At 44.0% G+C, this 15,495-nt stretch overlaps 1 protein-coding gene across 1 annotated transcript in view; it reads right to left on the reverse strand.

Annotated features, from left to right (window-relative positions):
• LOC138527493 (retinol dehydrogenase 12-like) overlaps positions 1 to 15,495 on the reverse strand; it is a 254,129-nt gene that overhangs the window by 44,378 nt on the left and 194,256 nt on the right. Inside the window, exons 4-5 of the mRNA XM_069638729.1 lie at positions 5,561 to 5,665; positions 2,168 to 2,377 (exon numbers count right to left, since the gene is read on the reverse strand). Of these exons, the coding sequence (XP_069494830.1) occupies positions 2,168 to 2,377; positions 5,561 to 5,665 (315 nt within the window). The remainder of the gene's footprint in view (positions 1 to 2,167; positions 2,378 to 5,560; positions 5,666 to 15,495) is intronic.

Below are 15,495 nucleotides of genomic sequence, written 5' to 3' on the forward strand. Positions count from 1 at the left end.
AAGTCCTTTGTTCGGACCAGAGCATCCTGCGACCTGTTGTAAAGGGTCACCCATGTGCTTCCTGGCGGCTGCTGCTTCTTTCAAGTCCAGCTTTTCATGGATCGCCTTAAAGGGTATTTCAATGTTGCAAGGAGTATTTTCTTTACTCAGCCTTCACCAGGGACTGCACCATGTCAAAACTAAATTGTGACACCAGAATGAACCTTTGGACCCGAGGCTCCTGTGTTGACCTCTTCCAGCAGCCTGGTCCACTTCCAGGGGTTCTTAAAATGCTGTTCTCCTGGGTCTTCACCTTGATTTATTTTCCAAGCCCCACCTTACTGCCCCATTCACCGCAATAGGGCATGGCTTTGTCGCTGCGGTCCTTCTTGCAAGGGCATTTGGTCTGTGGACATGTTTCTGGGTCTTCTGGGTCCACCATCGTAGCCAGCCTCCCTGCAACTACTCTTTGACACAGGTTTTACTGTCCTGTATTTTCACTCTGCCTGGGAGCTGCCTACTGTCTTTGTGACGTTAAAGTTTATAGCCAAACATTTCTAACTTTTAATAGCCTACAAGTATTTGAATACATTATTTACCTGTTCATTTGTGATTAATGCTCGTTTAGGTTATGGTTTGAGATTTGTATGGACCCTTTACTTGTTTTATACACATGCTTTCTATTTTTAAAACTACTTACCTCGAACTTAGACATTTCTTGTTAACTTTATATAAAGAGTATGTTTACAGTAATTAACGTTGTGGACTTTTTTTATTGTGTTTGGATTTGCCTGGAAACTGTACTTCAAGTTAACCCCATCCCCCCACTTAAGAGGGGAGCCAGACTGCTCAGTCACACTACCATTGTAAAGTAAGGAGGATTTCAAGGGAAACCCTGCGCCTACAATCCAAATTAGTCTTCACAAGCCCTCATCTGAATCAGATAGGTTGTGGGCCCAAGACACTGAAAAGTGGGTTGAGTAAGTACAATGTATTGTGGAACACTTCATCAGACAGCAATGAACTATTCATTCCTAGCGAACCTAAGCAAGGCACCGTGTTCAATAAAGACAATCTGGGCTGATAGAATGGATGTGTGATGTCAGCTGCATATTTCCATTATGGCAATCTTTATATATAAGGCTGTGAGAGAGTGAGAGAGTGAGAGAATGGATGTGTGATGTCAGCTGCATATTTCCATTATGGCAATCTTTATATATATAAAACTGTGAGAGAGTGAGAGGGTGAGAGAGTGAGAGAGTGAGAGGCTGAGAGGGTGAGAGAGTGAGAGAGTGAGAGAGAGAGTGAGTGTGAGAGTTTGAGAATGAGAGTTTGAGAGAGTGTGAGAGAGAATGTATGTATGTCCGGCTATACAAATCCACACCGTTGAACCCAGATCTACCAAATTCTGCATGGATTCCTCATTTGTCTGGGGCAAGATTATAGTCTATGTTTGGATGCAAAAAAATCACTCCGTAGACACCCTCCTTTACTGATGCTCACCCCGATTCACTACATTAGGTACTAGAACGAGGCAACATTTTGAGCAGTGCCTGAAGCAAAAGGTTCGATGTGTTGGTTATTCCTTTGAAATGCATTACTACTGTATACACTTCGAAAGTGTTTATTAAAGCGTTTTTAAAAGGGAATTTAAAAAAAAACATTTAAAAATAAAAAATAAATTTTATCACGCCACTCCAAATATGGGGCATGGCAAGGTTACACTTTACTTAAGTTCATTCACAAGAAGAGAGCACAATCAATCAATCTTTCTTGGAAATTTACTAAAATGTGCGGAAGCTATTGAGTGACAAACGTGCTGCACAAAAAACGATCATCACTTGGAAAAGCTCCATCTGATGCAAAGCGAAAATCAATATCAAGAGCTTCCGAAACACAACAAACAGCAGCAGGACTTGCTGACTAGAGGACAAGAGTAAAACCCTCCAGGGCACATGAGACACCAGAGCAAACTGAAGCAAGACCTGCTGACATGAAGACAAGAGCAACATCCTCCAGGGGACATGAGACACCAGAGCAAACTGAAGCAAGACCTGCTGACATGAAGACAAGAGCAACATCCTCCAGGGGACATGAGACGCCACTCGATCAGGACACGGACAACGCTGGGTACCCCAGCTAGTAAAAGATAAACTTTAAGACAAGAGAGCATATAAACCCAATTTACCTTTCAGACGCTTAGCGAGTTCCCGTGTGAATAGTATATTGGCCAGCTTGCTCCTACAGTAAGCCAGGGCACTTTGATAGCTTTTTTCACACTGCAGATCCTCAAACTTGATCCTTCCAAAATGGTGAGCCAAAGAAGAGACGTTGACAATCCTGGCAGGGGCAGACTTTTTCAGCACGTCCAGCAGTAGATATGTAAGAAGGAAGTGGCCTGCAAAAACATGGTATGGGTCGGAGTCAATATTTCGGGGAATAAAAACAAGGGGAGGAGAACCACACTATAGCATGCCATTTTCAAGGTAAATTCTCTGGCCATGCTAACTCAGTTATAAGAATGATAGCATTACAAAGCCAGGCTTTCATGTCCGAACTTTAATACTTAAGAGACTACCTACTTTTATAGAGTTTAGGTTGGCCACCCAGAGGGCAACTTCTTATTCTTATTAGTTGCCCCTTTTAGGTGCCTCCTAAATGTGGACCATTTAAAATGTCAACCACCTTCTATTTTGTTTCTTTCTTTATGAGGGATGGCCACTCAATATTTCCCTTTTTCTTCTTCCCAACACTCTCCCTTCCTCTCTTCGGTCCTGCAAATTAGCCCTGCCCCAATCCCTTGGCCTGTTCCCAAACATGTCTCTGTCTCCAACCTTAACCAGTCTTTTCCTACGTAAGTTGACATTCTGCTTGGGTTTTATTTTGGCAAGTCGCCTTCTCAGTCCAATATCAGGCATCCTCATTTTTTGTTATCCTAATTTTGGGCCTGGTACCATGGAGCTCGGAATCTTAGTCTCCTGTTTGTGCTGTCATCATTTGAACCGAAAGCCCAAGGCCAGATACATGACTCATCAGACAGCGGTCTGGGTTCTAAAACCTTGTAATTGTAGATGCACTTAATACAATATACCCTGTTAATTACACTGCTAATTATATTTGAACAAGCAAAGTGGCATAGCATTTAGTGTCATCTAGCTTACCCAAAAGACACTCCAGCACTTACACATTGAGTACAGGATTTGGAGGCCCAAAACACTGCTTCCAGTTTGCTGGACTGTGTATGGGATGGAAGGAGGGGGGGGGGGCAAACTCGGCGAAACAAGGCCACAAGTACTTTGTTTTGCTGCTGCACCTGATCAACTTCTACTCTTCATTCCACCTACGTAGCCCATTCTTGGGAGTCTCCAGGCCACCCCTTTAAAAAAAACTGCTTGAGGGGAGGGAAGGCCAGCGACAGTGAAGATGTGCCCTTGGTGCACCTCAATGTGAGTTGTGGCTTGCACCGACGGTTATGGTAGAGTCGCGGCTGCGGATATCATTCAGGGTGAGGTATACAAGCATCCCTTTTGAGAATCATGGGGGGCAGCTCTGCATCTTTTCATACTTTTGGCCATATGTTAGAACTATACCGTCCGAGGGATGTCACCAGGATACCCAGTGGGGTAGTGATTCCAATTCTTCTTAGGACCAAGGTTTAAGGAGGTTGGCCTGATGGGAATATGACTGTGCAGTGCCACAGGTCCATCACTGAATCCAGTATTGTTTAATTCATTCCTGAAACGCCTGCAAGTCGGCCTGCGGTGTCAATGTGATAGGTTCTAGGCAGTGCACTGAGAATGTTTGGGACTCTATTGACAACATATATTCTGTGGGTGTACCTCATATAGAATACCTCATATAGAACCCACATTATTCCGTATTTTTATTTCTTCAAATTCTTTTTGTATCTCTTTATCTAGATTGCTTGAGGAGTTTTTCTTACTCCACCCATACATCTGCGCACAAGGTAAAACACTACCCTTGCAGTGATGTTTCTCACATGCAGACCCACATATATATTCTTATATATGCATTTATTTTTGCTATTTATTTCATTTGCATTGCAGATAAGAGATTGTTGACTGTCAGGTACAGTGTCTATGCATTATTTATTTAAGAAATATTTTCGTACACTTTGGACTAAGTTCGAATTCGTACAGGCGATTCATTGAATTCTATGTTTTTTACTTTCTGTTCTCTCTCTTCGCTATACATCTGCACGTGCTATATGGTATGTCCTCTTTTTTGATGTTGGTCATTTACTTACATTTCAAATCTATTTTCATCACTGAATTACAAACTGTTGTTTGATGCTTGAACAGTATAAGTAGAATGTGGTTTAGGCCCAGAGGAAAGAGCTAGACTCCGAAATGCATAGGCATGTACAACCACAACCCTTTTTCAGTCGACTAGGATGGTTTTATGTTTACCCATAACGCAGATGAATACACAAGTGGAATAATTTTGCATATGTATACCTTAACAAAAAATAAATTGTGAATTAATAATGTATTATAAACATTTGGATGAATCGTTATTGAATAAACAAATACAACTACTTATAACAATAGAATAACTCAGGGTACTGAGCAAAAGCGTGAGCACCAATCCTTGCTGCATGGTTTTATCCAGCTTTCTTCTCCTGACTAGAATTTTTGAGGTCCGGGTGTCACAAGGACCCTCACAGACTGATTGCTCCGCAAAAAATAAATGTATTTTCAAGTAAAGAGAGAACTCCTCCAATAACCATAAGTGGTGCCCACCTTTTCTCCGACTTCTGTGGCCGCCGTCTTCCCACATTAAAGAAAAGTACCATGTCTCCACCTAGACCTCAGTGGTGAAAACACAGCAGAGGTCAAGATCAGTTTGAAGAGTTTGGAGGTCTAATTTGGCACTCACTAGCCCACACATGACATATCCTGGTAGCAATACCATCCGGTTTGTTCCAAGGAGGGTGACTAAGAGGGAAAGAAAATGTTCTTTCAATGCTGCACTAGTGAAATGAGGTAATGACTGCTACTACACTTTTTATCTTGGAATGACAGAATTCCCCACAACCAAACTACAGGCAGTTCCAAATGCTGCAGCGCGTCTTGTCATGTGATCCAAAATTGTGCTCATAGAAAGCTCCATCATCGTCTAGCAGTGAGACAAAGGGAAGACTACTAGGTTCCTATGATAGTTTATGATGCCGTCTATACTCCCAGGCTCTTGCTGACGTTGCTTAAAAATACCTGCTTGAGAAACCCTTCCCTTTCTCTTTATCTCACGTTTTACCAAAGGGAGCCCAATTGTAGACCACTGATCATAAGACTCAGAGTCAAGTTCTGGAAATGTTTTTCTTTTAAACTAATTTTATAACTGCTACTTTGTATAGCCTCTCCATCTTCTGGGCCTGCGGAAAAATAAAGGGTATCTTTATAAATCTTCTGGTCTTAATTTTGCCAGAATTGGGCTGATTCATCAGAACAACTCCTATGTGTCTATGCTTTAAAAGAAACGTCACATTCAAGCATACAAAGACTTTTTCTGGATATAGTTAAAAGTTATCTTCTTGACATCATGAAAACATTGGTCTCACCCAAGTGGTTAACCCCCAGCTGCATCTCGAATCCATCCACCGTCTTGGAGTAGGGGCACATCATCACCCCGGCATTGTTAATCAGGATATGAATGCGCTCTTCTTCTACAAATATATATGGAGAGAACAATTAATTAACCAAGTCTTCTGCAGCACCTTAGGCAACATTGTGGGCCGGGCAGTGGCTCAGAAAAAAGGACTCGAACAATACCATCTTTTCAGAACAACATGGAGCCAAGCTACACATTCAGAACCTGGATGACTTTAACATTTAATTAATGTTAGACTGACAGTAGAACTGGCCCATTATCCTTAACCATTCCAGTGACAAATTACCTAAATCTTCTAAGTTAGGATAAACAAATGGTTGTTGGTTTCGACTGAAATAAGTATAAATTGAAATATGTGCTTATAAATATAATAATCTCATGAAACACAAAAGGGTTAATCTGCAAGAAATATTATAAAAGCAGCTTTGCAAATGCCATTTCTACAGGACCTGCGTAGTCTATGCTTCTTTTATCGTAGGTTTGGTTAAGATGAATATCCTGCCACTTTTGACAGCCCTATCCCCCCATTCTCAGACTACCATAAATCTACAACTCTGTAAATCTATAAGTAAAACACGGGCCGCAAGGTGTCCATTTCCAATATCAACTAAAATGTTCCTACTATGAAACATATCACAGTGCTATTCCTATCCACGCACGGGTAGACCAGGTCTGCAATTGTAGTAAATTAGAACAGGCCCCCTACTTTACTATTTCTTAACCAATTACTTTCTGCTGCACCATGCCGCCTCACACCTGTGTCTGAAACAATGTACCCAGACATGCAGCCAGCACTTGCAAGACATGTGACCCTCATTATACGTATGCCGGTAATACCGGCGGGATACCCGCAAGCTTATAATCAGGCAAATACTAGCAAAATGCACTTACCTTCCCCGGCACCCGATATCTCGGTATTACGGGCAGCGGAGTGCCGGTAAGTTCCCATTCCCATGGAGTCCTATAGGACTCCATGGGATGGGATTTACTGAATCACATGCACAGATAGTAACAGTGCCAGTTTTTCAGGCATTTGTTTGCCGGTACAGGCCTGAAGTCCCGGCAGGTCAGGCCCTAGTTATTGATAATTGTGGACTCTCACACAGACGCAGCCAGTAAATCAGCCTTTGTATTTCTATAAGGGCTTCTACATAAGCCAGCTCACGTTCTTTGTGTAGTATGTGCCCTGGAAAGCCCTGTGGTAAACCCATGATGTTCCGGAATTTGTTTTAGTTATTTGGTTTGTATTTGTTTGATAGTAACCCCACGCAGCCTCACCGCGAGCACAGCGCAGAGGTGGTGAGCTGGAGTTACTAGGAATGGAACAAAAGCGACCCTTGCCTCTTAGATCACAATTGGTGACATACTTGTGATCATTGCGAAGAATCCCGGAAGAGACTGGCTTATGTTACCGAGATGGTGAGATATACGAATTCCAGCTGTTTTAGAGTTTTGCCAGGTCATGGCCATGTTCATCTGCTCTGGTGCCAGGATGCAGAACTGAGAGAGAAGTGGCTGATATCAAAAGAGACTGATATTGCAGCTTTCTGCAGCCTGCATGCCCCTCTGCATGAACTAGATGCTTCAAGTGGTGCCAGAGATAATGAGAGAGGCACCTAAGCAACCACTGTGTGGCGCTTTTGCACCTAACAAGGTCGTTACATCTGACATCTGGGTGCATTCTGGGTCAGTGCCCCAAACTACACTTGCTGTGCTGAACGGTATTGTTGACATTGGGCCAAATTATGGGTCCGGCGGTAAGCCTGCCGGTGCTACCAGTGGGTTGCCGCCGGACCTGGTAGTCAGGTGCCCGGGAAGTCAGGTGCCGGCAAATTGTTAGTACCCATTCCCATAGAGTCCTATGGGACTGGGGACACAGAAGCAACGGTGCTGATGCTTCCGTGAATAGTCTGTCTACCGTGAACGCAGTGCCCGGCAGGGTCAGACCTGTCGGGCACAGCTGCCACGGCAGGCAGACACGGAGTTGTCCCAGTGTGCCCGACAAGTAGAACGAGAAGAAATAGGGGAAAATTAGCCCCGTCCTGGACAGTGTGGCTTCATCGAACAGCCTATGCCCTAACAACCACTCGGAGACTGTCACATAGCCACAAAAGAACCACAATGTCACGCTAAGGACCCTGTGCATTGGTGTCTGCCATTGCTTTCTTCCCCAAGCCTTTTCACTGCAAGCATCAACAGGTCTGATTCCAAAAAAACAAGTCTTAATCGTACTCATCATGCAACCTTCTCTCACTTTAGAGATTACATGGGAAGGTAACTTTGTTCAACAAGCAAACCATTTACAACACCCCAATGAGATGCTCCCTTAGCCCAGGCCAGACCATAAGTCCATAAACCGAAAGTCAAGTCAATACTTATTCATTTTCCTTAGTTTCTTTCCAACACTAGTGTTTAATGCACTTGTGACAAAGTTCCATGCCTTAGGTTAATAGATGAGACTGGGAAGACTATGGTAGCCGGGGAGCCACCACCTTCTATGTGATGTAGGGCCTGAAGGAGAAACCAGGAGGGTCCTCCGTAAACCTATGGTGCTCACTGATACTTCCCTTAAAGCTCATCACCCACGCACGTCTGCCCAAATTCTCATTGTTTTGCAAAGTCTGCAAGGGTTACCATGTCCATTGTCCCAAGGTGGTCCCGAGTCACAACAATCTTCTCTTTCACAGCATTTGCCAAGTTATGGTAGACACTGGCCTCGTGCGCAAAAAAACTGATTCATATCAACAGGACCCACTAGAGAATAACCGGAAGCAGGCGTCCGTCATCTGCAATCATCAAATCAAGACAAACAGGCCACAAGTTACTAGCTTTTGGTGATTGGCAAGCACTCAGAGTTGCCCCAGGAGCCAGAGAAACACTGCGGCTTCCGGCGGCATAACGGGGAGGCAGCAAGCGGCGGCGGCAGGGGCTGCTGGAGCAAAAGGGGCGGCAAGATGGCAGATGCTCCACTTGCTAACTTGCTCTGCGGAGCCATGCTGACAATTGCAGAGGAAGGAACATCACCTGAGCAAATTATTTCAAATTCCATCAACCTCTCCCTGTGCGGTTCAGGCCGCGCACCCTCACTGCTGAATGCAATGTGGCATTTGGGCTGAGAGGCGGGTCAGTGTGAGCAAAAAAAAAGCATGCTCAAGGGAATTGCATTCATTTGTTTTTATGAGTTTTGCTAACTGACATTTTTATCATGATATTTAACAGAAAGCACTTATTTGCACGCTTTTAAACATCATTTTGTTTCTAGCCATTTGATCTGTTTGCTGCTGCATTTAAGCTATCCATATTAGACAACTATTTTGAAGTTGTTTTATCTAGTGAGACATTTATATTGCTGCATTTTAATAACTACATCTTGCTGTCTTCCCCGTAGTTGCACTCGGTAGTGACATCATTCAGAGGCGACCACAGGCTTTAACTGACTTGCCTCAGCGCAAAGCACTGACGTGAAGCCTGTTTAGGCAGGTTCAACATGGGATTCTGCCTGTTGGGTACTGTAAGAAGCTCATGGTGGCAATAGTAAAGACAGACACAAGTGAGCACAGTTCAAGGGTGTTTATTAAATTGTAAATGCTGGGTCGAAAAACTCGGAAAATAAACCTAAATCTAAGATGGGAGCAATCGTCGACCATCAAATGAAAAATAAGGGAGTCCTTGTAGCATTGTGTCAAAATAAAAAGGGCCTATACAAAGAAAAACCTATTGCCAATTCCTTACAACTAATTACAAAAAAAAATGTTGGGATAAGGGTTCAATAATGAAAGATGTTTTCACAAATAATAAGCCAGGATGCGATTGCCAGGGGTCTCCCTTCCCAACCTTTTCAGCCCGGGACAAGGTGGGACGAGCTAACAGTTCCGTTCCAACTATCAGGTTCTTCGATGGATAAGTCTCTTTTCAATCAAAAAGTCCCTTGCCTTCGAGGGCCTGGTGTAGTCAACAGCAAACAAACAGTTACTTTCTCAATGGACTTTGGTTGAGGACTCTTCACCCTGGATCTCCCTCTGCCGGTCTCGGACCCACTTGACAAGGAGGACCATTCACTTCCCCAAGTCTTCCAATGCTCCTTACTTTCACAGGTTTTAATGTCATTTTACACAGTTCTTCAGGCTTTGCCTCTAGAGTGTCGGTTTCCCTCTGCCGGGTTCACTCTCTCCAACTTTTACAGATCGTTCACTGTAGACATCCCTTTTGTCGGGTTAACTTTGCTTAACGCGCCAACTCTGGTTGTCGCCTTCCCTGTGCCGGGTTCACTCTCGCCAACTTCTACAGATAGTTCACTATGGGACTTTAGACTTTGCCCTGTCTCGTTAGCATCCCTCTGCTGGGTTCACTCTCGTCAAATTGTATAGCCAGCAAAAGACTCAATCGACAGCCACCACGCGCCTTTCCCACACTCACTAGAAATAAGAAAAATATCACAGTAGACAAACTACTCCCCCCACATCCTGCCGACCTTTAACGCCCTACCTGACAACATGGATCCCAGTCGCCTAGTTGAAGCATATAATAAAGTCATGATCAAATCTCTGAATACTATTGCCCGCTAAAACTTAGAAATAGTAAGCCTAAAAGCCACCTCAACAACTGGTTTACCCCTCACTTAAAAAACCTAAGACTAGCCAAAAGACAATGCGAAACTGCCTGGATACGTCATCCCACTTTAGAAAACAAGCAAAAGCTAATCAAGACTTCAACCCAATACAAAAAGGATATCCTACTGGCCAAATCACGCAATCAAACTCCAGTATGAAGGAGCTCTTCACTGTCTTAAAAGAATTAGAAAACCCTATCACTTCCCAAAACAACTGTGTCGAAGATAAAACTTGGTGCTCGGACATCCAGCATGCGCTATCGAACAAAGTTCTGAACCTTCAAAACAAAATAGCGTTAAAGAAAACGTCACTAAACTCTACCACCACCTCCACCAAAAGAGGAATACCAACAACACCCAAAATTGAACCTATCACCCAATTGCACGTTTCCAAAGTCTCCATTAAAGAGGTTGAGAAAGTCATACTAGGCCTTAAACCATCCAATTGTAAGGGTGACCAATGTCCAGCACAATTGATTAAGGACGCCGCTAGGGAACTAGCACCGTTCATCACTAAACTTATTAATGCCTCCTTCACATCTGGCACAATACCTAGTAACCTGAAGGAATCATGGGTACTCCCACTCCTCAAAAAGCAGACTCTAGACCCTTCTATACCGACAAACTACAGGCCCATCACTACTGTACCATTCCTTCTGTAGATTCTAGATAAGGTGGCATATATTCAAATTCAGAACTTCTTAGAACTTAATCAACTTTTAGGCTCCCGGCAATCTGGTTTCTGTCCACTACATGGCACTGAAACAACACTCATTGACCTTAAAGCCCAAATAGATAAACTAACGGATAAAGGAAAACCTGCACTACTCCTACTGCTCGACCCGTCGGGGGCTTTTGACTTGGTGGATCAATATGTCCTATGTAGCCACTTAGATACAGCTGCCCACTTCTCTAGCAAGGCAATAGCGTGGATCCAATCTTTCCCTAGCGACCGGACCATAAGGGTTTTTTCTCCATCTGCCGCCGCAGACCCTATCCCGATTACCTTCAGGGAGCCCCAGGGCTCGTGTGTTTCCCCATCACCGTACAATATATTCACCAAGCCCTTGTTTGATGATTTGGACCTTCTGGGTATCACCTACACTAATTATGCAGATGATACCCAGATCCTCCTACCACTCACAGGGGACTATAGCAAGGATTTAGCACTGGTGAATAGAATTTACAGCATCGTTCAGGCATGGATGGCCACTCATGGCCTCTGCCTGAACGATGACAAAACAGAATTGCTTATCTTGGGAACCACATCTCTTCTCACCAAACTTGGCAAGGAATATTCCAACTTCATTATTGATGGGAATCTTATTAAGGTCGCCAAAGAGGTTAAAACTCTAGGATTCTACCTAGACGCTACCTTATCATTCACCAAACAGGTAAACATCCTAGCCTCTTCTACAGCTTACACATGTAAGCTAATTAGAGCTGGCAAACAATTCCTTTCTTCCAACAGCTGCATGATATTAGCCAGAGCCCTTATACTTTCCAAATTAGACTACTGTAATGCCCTTTATATCGGAACAACTAAACGCATTCTCAACAAAATACAACAAAATAATGCCCTTAGAGCGGCACTCAGTATCTCTAAAAAGAGAACATATCTCTGAAATAAGAAGGTTGCACAAGTGGCTATCTACCCTAGAGAAAATTAAACTTAATTATGTCCCTCATCCACAAATGTCTAAACAACAAAGCTCCACGATATCTAATAGAAAGATTCTCTAGGAAGAATTCAACTAGACCTACTAGACTAGCGAATTCCAATTGCTTCCAAGTGCCTCGCTTTAAACTAGCCACCATCGGGGGCACCAGCTTCCCAGTCAAAGCAACCCAACTTTGGAACTCACTACCCACCACACTTAGAATGGACCAAACATTCACCAAATTGAGGCTAAATCTGATTACATGGCTCCTAGAAAATGATGCTAAATGAACCTGTAAATTGTAAATTACCTATCCTGTAAATAACTGCACACCTTCTCGTATATTGTTGATCTATTTATTCCGCACCACTGTATAGTCACTACCTTGCTCCTGTAGGTATCTTTTCAGTGATGTCTTTAGTGATTGTCCCTAGACTGTTTCCCCTTTACCTTGTATCCATTGTAACTAATGTAACCTATGTGCTAAGCTGTATGACTTCCTACCTTGTCTGCGCCCTGATACCTCTGGGTCTGGTGCGCATAATAAATATTAAACAAACAAAACAGACAAACAGTTCATGTACTAGTTTTCACCATGCGGGATTCATTACCCTTTCTTTCACAATCATCTGTTGGTCAAAGACTTTCGACGTTGCATAGGATTTTCCAAGACCCCTGTATGGCCACTTTGACCTCTCTTCGCCTCTTCCCAAGGCCTTCTGGTCACGGTAGTCTCCTATCACCAGGTAATCACCCAGAGTTTCCTGTGTGAGCACCCACATGGTGCCGTACGCCTCTGTTACGGGATTTCCCCCCCTTTTCTCAATAGTTCCTTTCAAAGTTCAAATCAGCTGTTACTTCTCGTTCAACACAGTTCGGTTTCTTATCGACTCTCCTCTCGACTCACCGGCTGTGATGAACCACTTAGCTTTCTTCTCCTTCGAGTCTAGGTTGGTACCACAGAGACAAGCCTCTCTCCCCGTCTTGGTTATCAGCGGAGGAGGGTCTTGCGTACTGTAGACATCTGCTGCAACATCCGCTGGCCTTGGTTTGCAGGTTTATATTTCCGATTGCGGAGGTTTCACGGACCTGGATCGGAAAGGGCAAGGTCGCGTCTCTCCTTGTCACCCTCTCGATATTCACCAACTTTCTCCTCCTCTCGAACTGCTCTGCTGAGTTAGCCCTCACGTTGTGCGGTCTGCCTTGCTCGGCCTGTGCTCTCATGCTCCACCTTTTATACCTGGGGGGAAGGGAAAGGGCCGTCAGGTGTGTGTGTGATTCTGGTCAATTGCCTGACCCTTACATTGGGACATGTCAGGTAAACGACTCTGGTGTTAGTCCGTTGTTTGTGGGGTGAGAAAGCTTTGTGTCGGAAAAGGAGGGGCGGGGTAGTATTTTTGAATATCCTATGTGGTAGGATGGGGAAAATGTGTTATATGGAATTATAGCTTTCGTCCTTTGGGGGTAGGGGATTTCGGAAGGGTAAGTTTGGTAGGGTTTGTGAAACAAATGGGAATGACCGGAATTATTATCATAAAATGAACAGTGAGGATTGTGGGAACGGTAGTGTTTTGTTTGAGCTGATTGGGAGTGTGGGAAATAACAATCCAAAGGGAAGAGCAGGAGAATGACTGGCAGTATTAGGGTGGTTTCTGAATGTACAGTGGTTTGTGATCCTAGGAGGAGGAGATTTATATATGGAGGGTTTGTTGGATGTGGGCAGGAGTGATGCGGTGAGAGAAAGGGAGGCAGAGATGGTAGAACCCACAAAAGCCTTATGGACTCTGTCCTTCTCATCTTCCTCTTCGGTATAATACCACGTCTCACCAGAGTCATTTCCCCAAGCATAACCCTGGGCTCCCCCATCCAGGTGATCCTCTATCGCTCGTTCGCCCCTAGAGTTGGGGTTTGAGAACATCGGCCCATTCCAGGCCACCTGAATAAGGGATTCTTGTGGCCTGCTCGGGAGAATACTGTCAGGTTTCTCACAGTACCTTGACATCAGTCTATACTGGCCTTGTTTATTTCAGTTGCAGGTACGTTTTTCACCTCTCCCACCTATTAATGTCTTAAAAGCTGGTTACTTAGTTATTGCGGTGGGGTTAAAATATGGTTATCTACTCTAGGGAAAGCCTTCTGGCCCTAAGAGGACAACCGGGAACTATTACCCTGAGAATTATAAATAGGATTCACCATATCTATGCCTATCCTGCGAAACAAACTGCAAGTCATACTGATTACAGATCAAAGCAGGCATATGCCGCACTGAACAATGCTAGATCAGCAGTCAATAGTGCAGAGGCACTGTGTGATATGAATAAGCCAGAAAACCTGCATTGTGTATTTCTAACGCAAACATGGTTTACTGATGCATCTATCTCTGTGTTCACCGATTGGTCCCTAAAAGCTATTTGAACGAGATGCTTACAGAGGCAGGGGAATTGCATTAATCTACAAATCCCATTGGAATATCTCTAATTTGTAGGCACTTGGGTGGGATGGGACATCTCAGATTGGCCTTTTCAATATAGCACGGTTGCCGGTTTTATCTTTGAAGTCCCACTGTGTTACCCTCCTCCCGGACCCGCCGCTAGCTTCCTAAAAAACATGGAGGAAATCTTAGCTTCAGCTGCTCTTCGATACCCACAAATTTTGATATTAGGTCGATCTTAACATTTGGCTGGATGCACCACATTTATCCGAATCAGCTCTGCTATGCAATATCCTTATAAACCATGATCTTCGGCCTCTTACTACGACCGCCTCACATCTTCATGGTCACTGTTTGGACCTAATTCTATCACGTGGATTATGAGTTTCTGTGGGGGACACGTTACCCATCTCCTGGTCTGATCATTTCATAAGACACTTTTCCTTCAACTTAACCCAGATGGCCCAATCCTTCACTCAACCCAAAGACACAGTTTTGTGACGCATCAAAAATGCAGTTCCAACAATATCTGGGGCAGAACTCGCCTCTGCTGTCGATTTGGGCGACCGAGGCACTGTGTGTGATGCATATTAAGCACTGAGCATATCTGAAATTAAGGTATGTATAAACGCCACACTTTGGTGGACATCTACCGCAGGCACGGTTATAGATCCACGCAATTTAGAATGCAGCTACGACTATGACAAATTCAGTCTAGCTGGTCACATAACCGCTTTGCATTGAAACACCAGACTTGCCTCAACACCTCTGCCATCAGAAAGCAGTGACAACCTATAACAAATTTGAGTCTAGCTGGGTACATATCGAGTCTCCTGCACTAACGCTCTGCCTTGACCTTCCTCTGCACCCGTCCACGTGCCTGACCTCTTGGGTTGCTTACGGGAGCCTATCCATCCCTCCTAAATCTTAATCTTGGCCAAATGCACACACGCATCTTAAGCCTCCTCTGAGAACTTTCCCATACCATGACTTCGGTCCGTGAGGGCGTTCCTGCCATAAAGTGCTTTGAGGCCATACAAATGGGAAAAGGCACTATATAAATGACTAGTACAATACAATACAATATTTAAACAAGGGCATGAATGCACTTAAATTAATTTGTGATAGATGTGCTCCACTTCAATAGAGATCACTTAAAAAATGTCCATCCCCGGTATTCAACA

The sequence above is a fragment of the Ambystoma mexicanum genome, chromosome 14 (genome assembly GCF_040938575.1).
Source record: "Ambystoma mexicanum isolate Mex_15411 chromosome 14, UKY_AmexF1_1, whole genome shotgun sequence".
NCBI lineage: Eukaryota > Metazoa > Chordata > Amphibia > Caudata > Ambystomatidae > Ambystoma > Ambystoma mexicanum.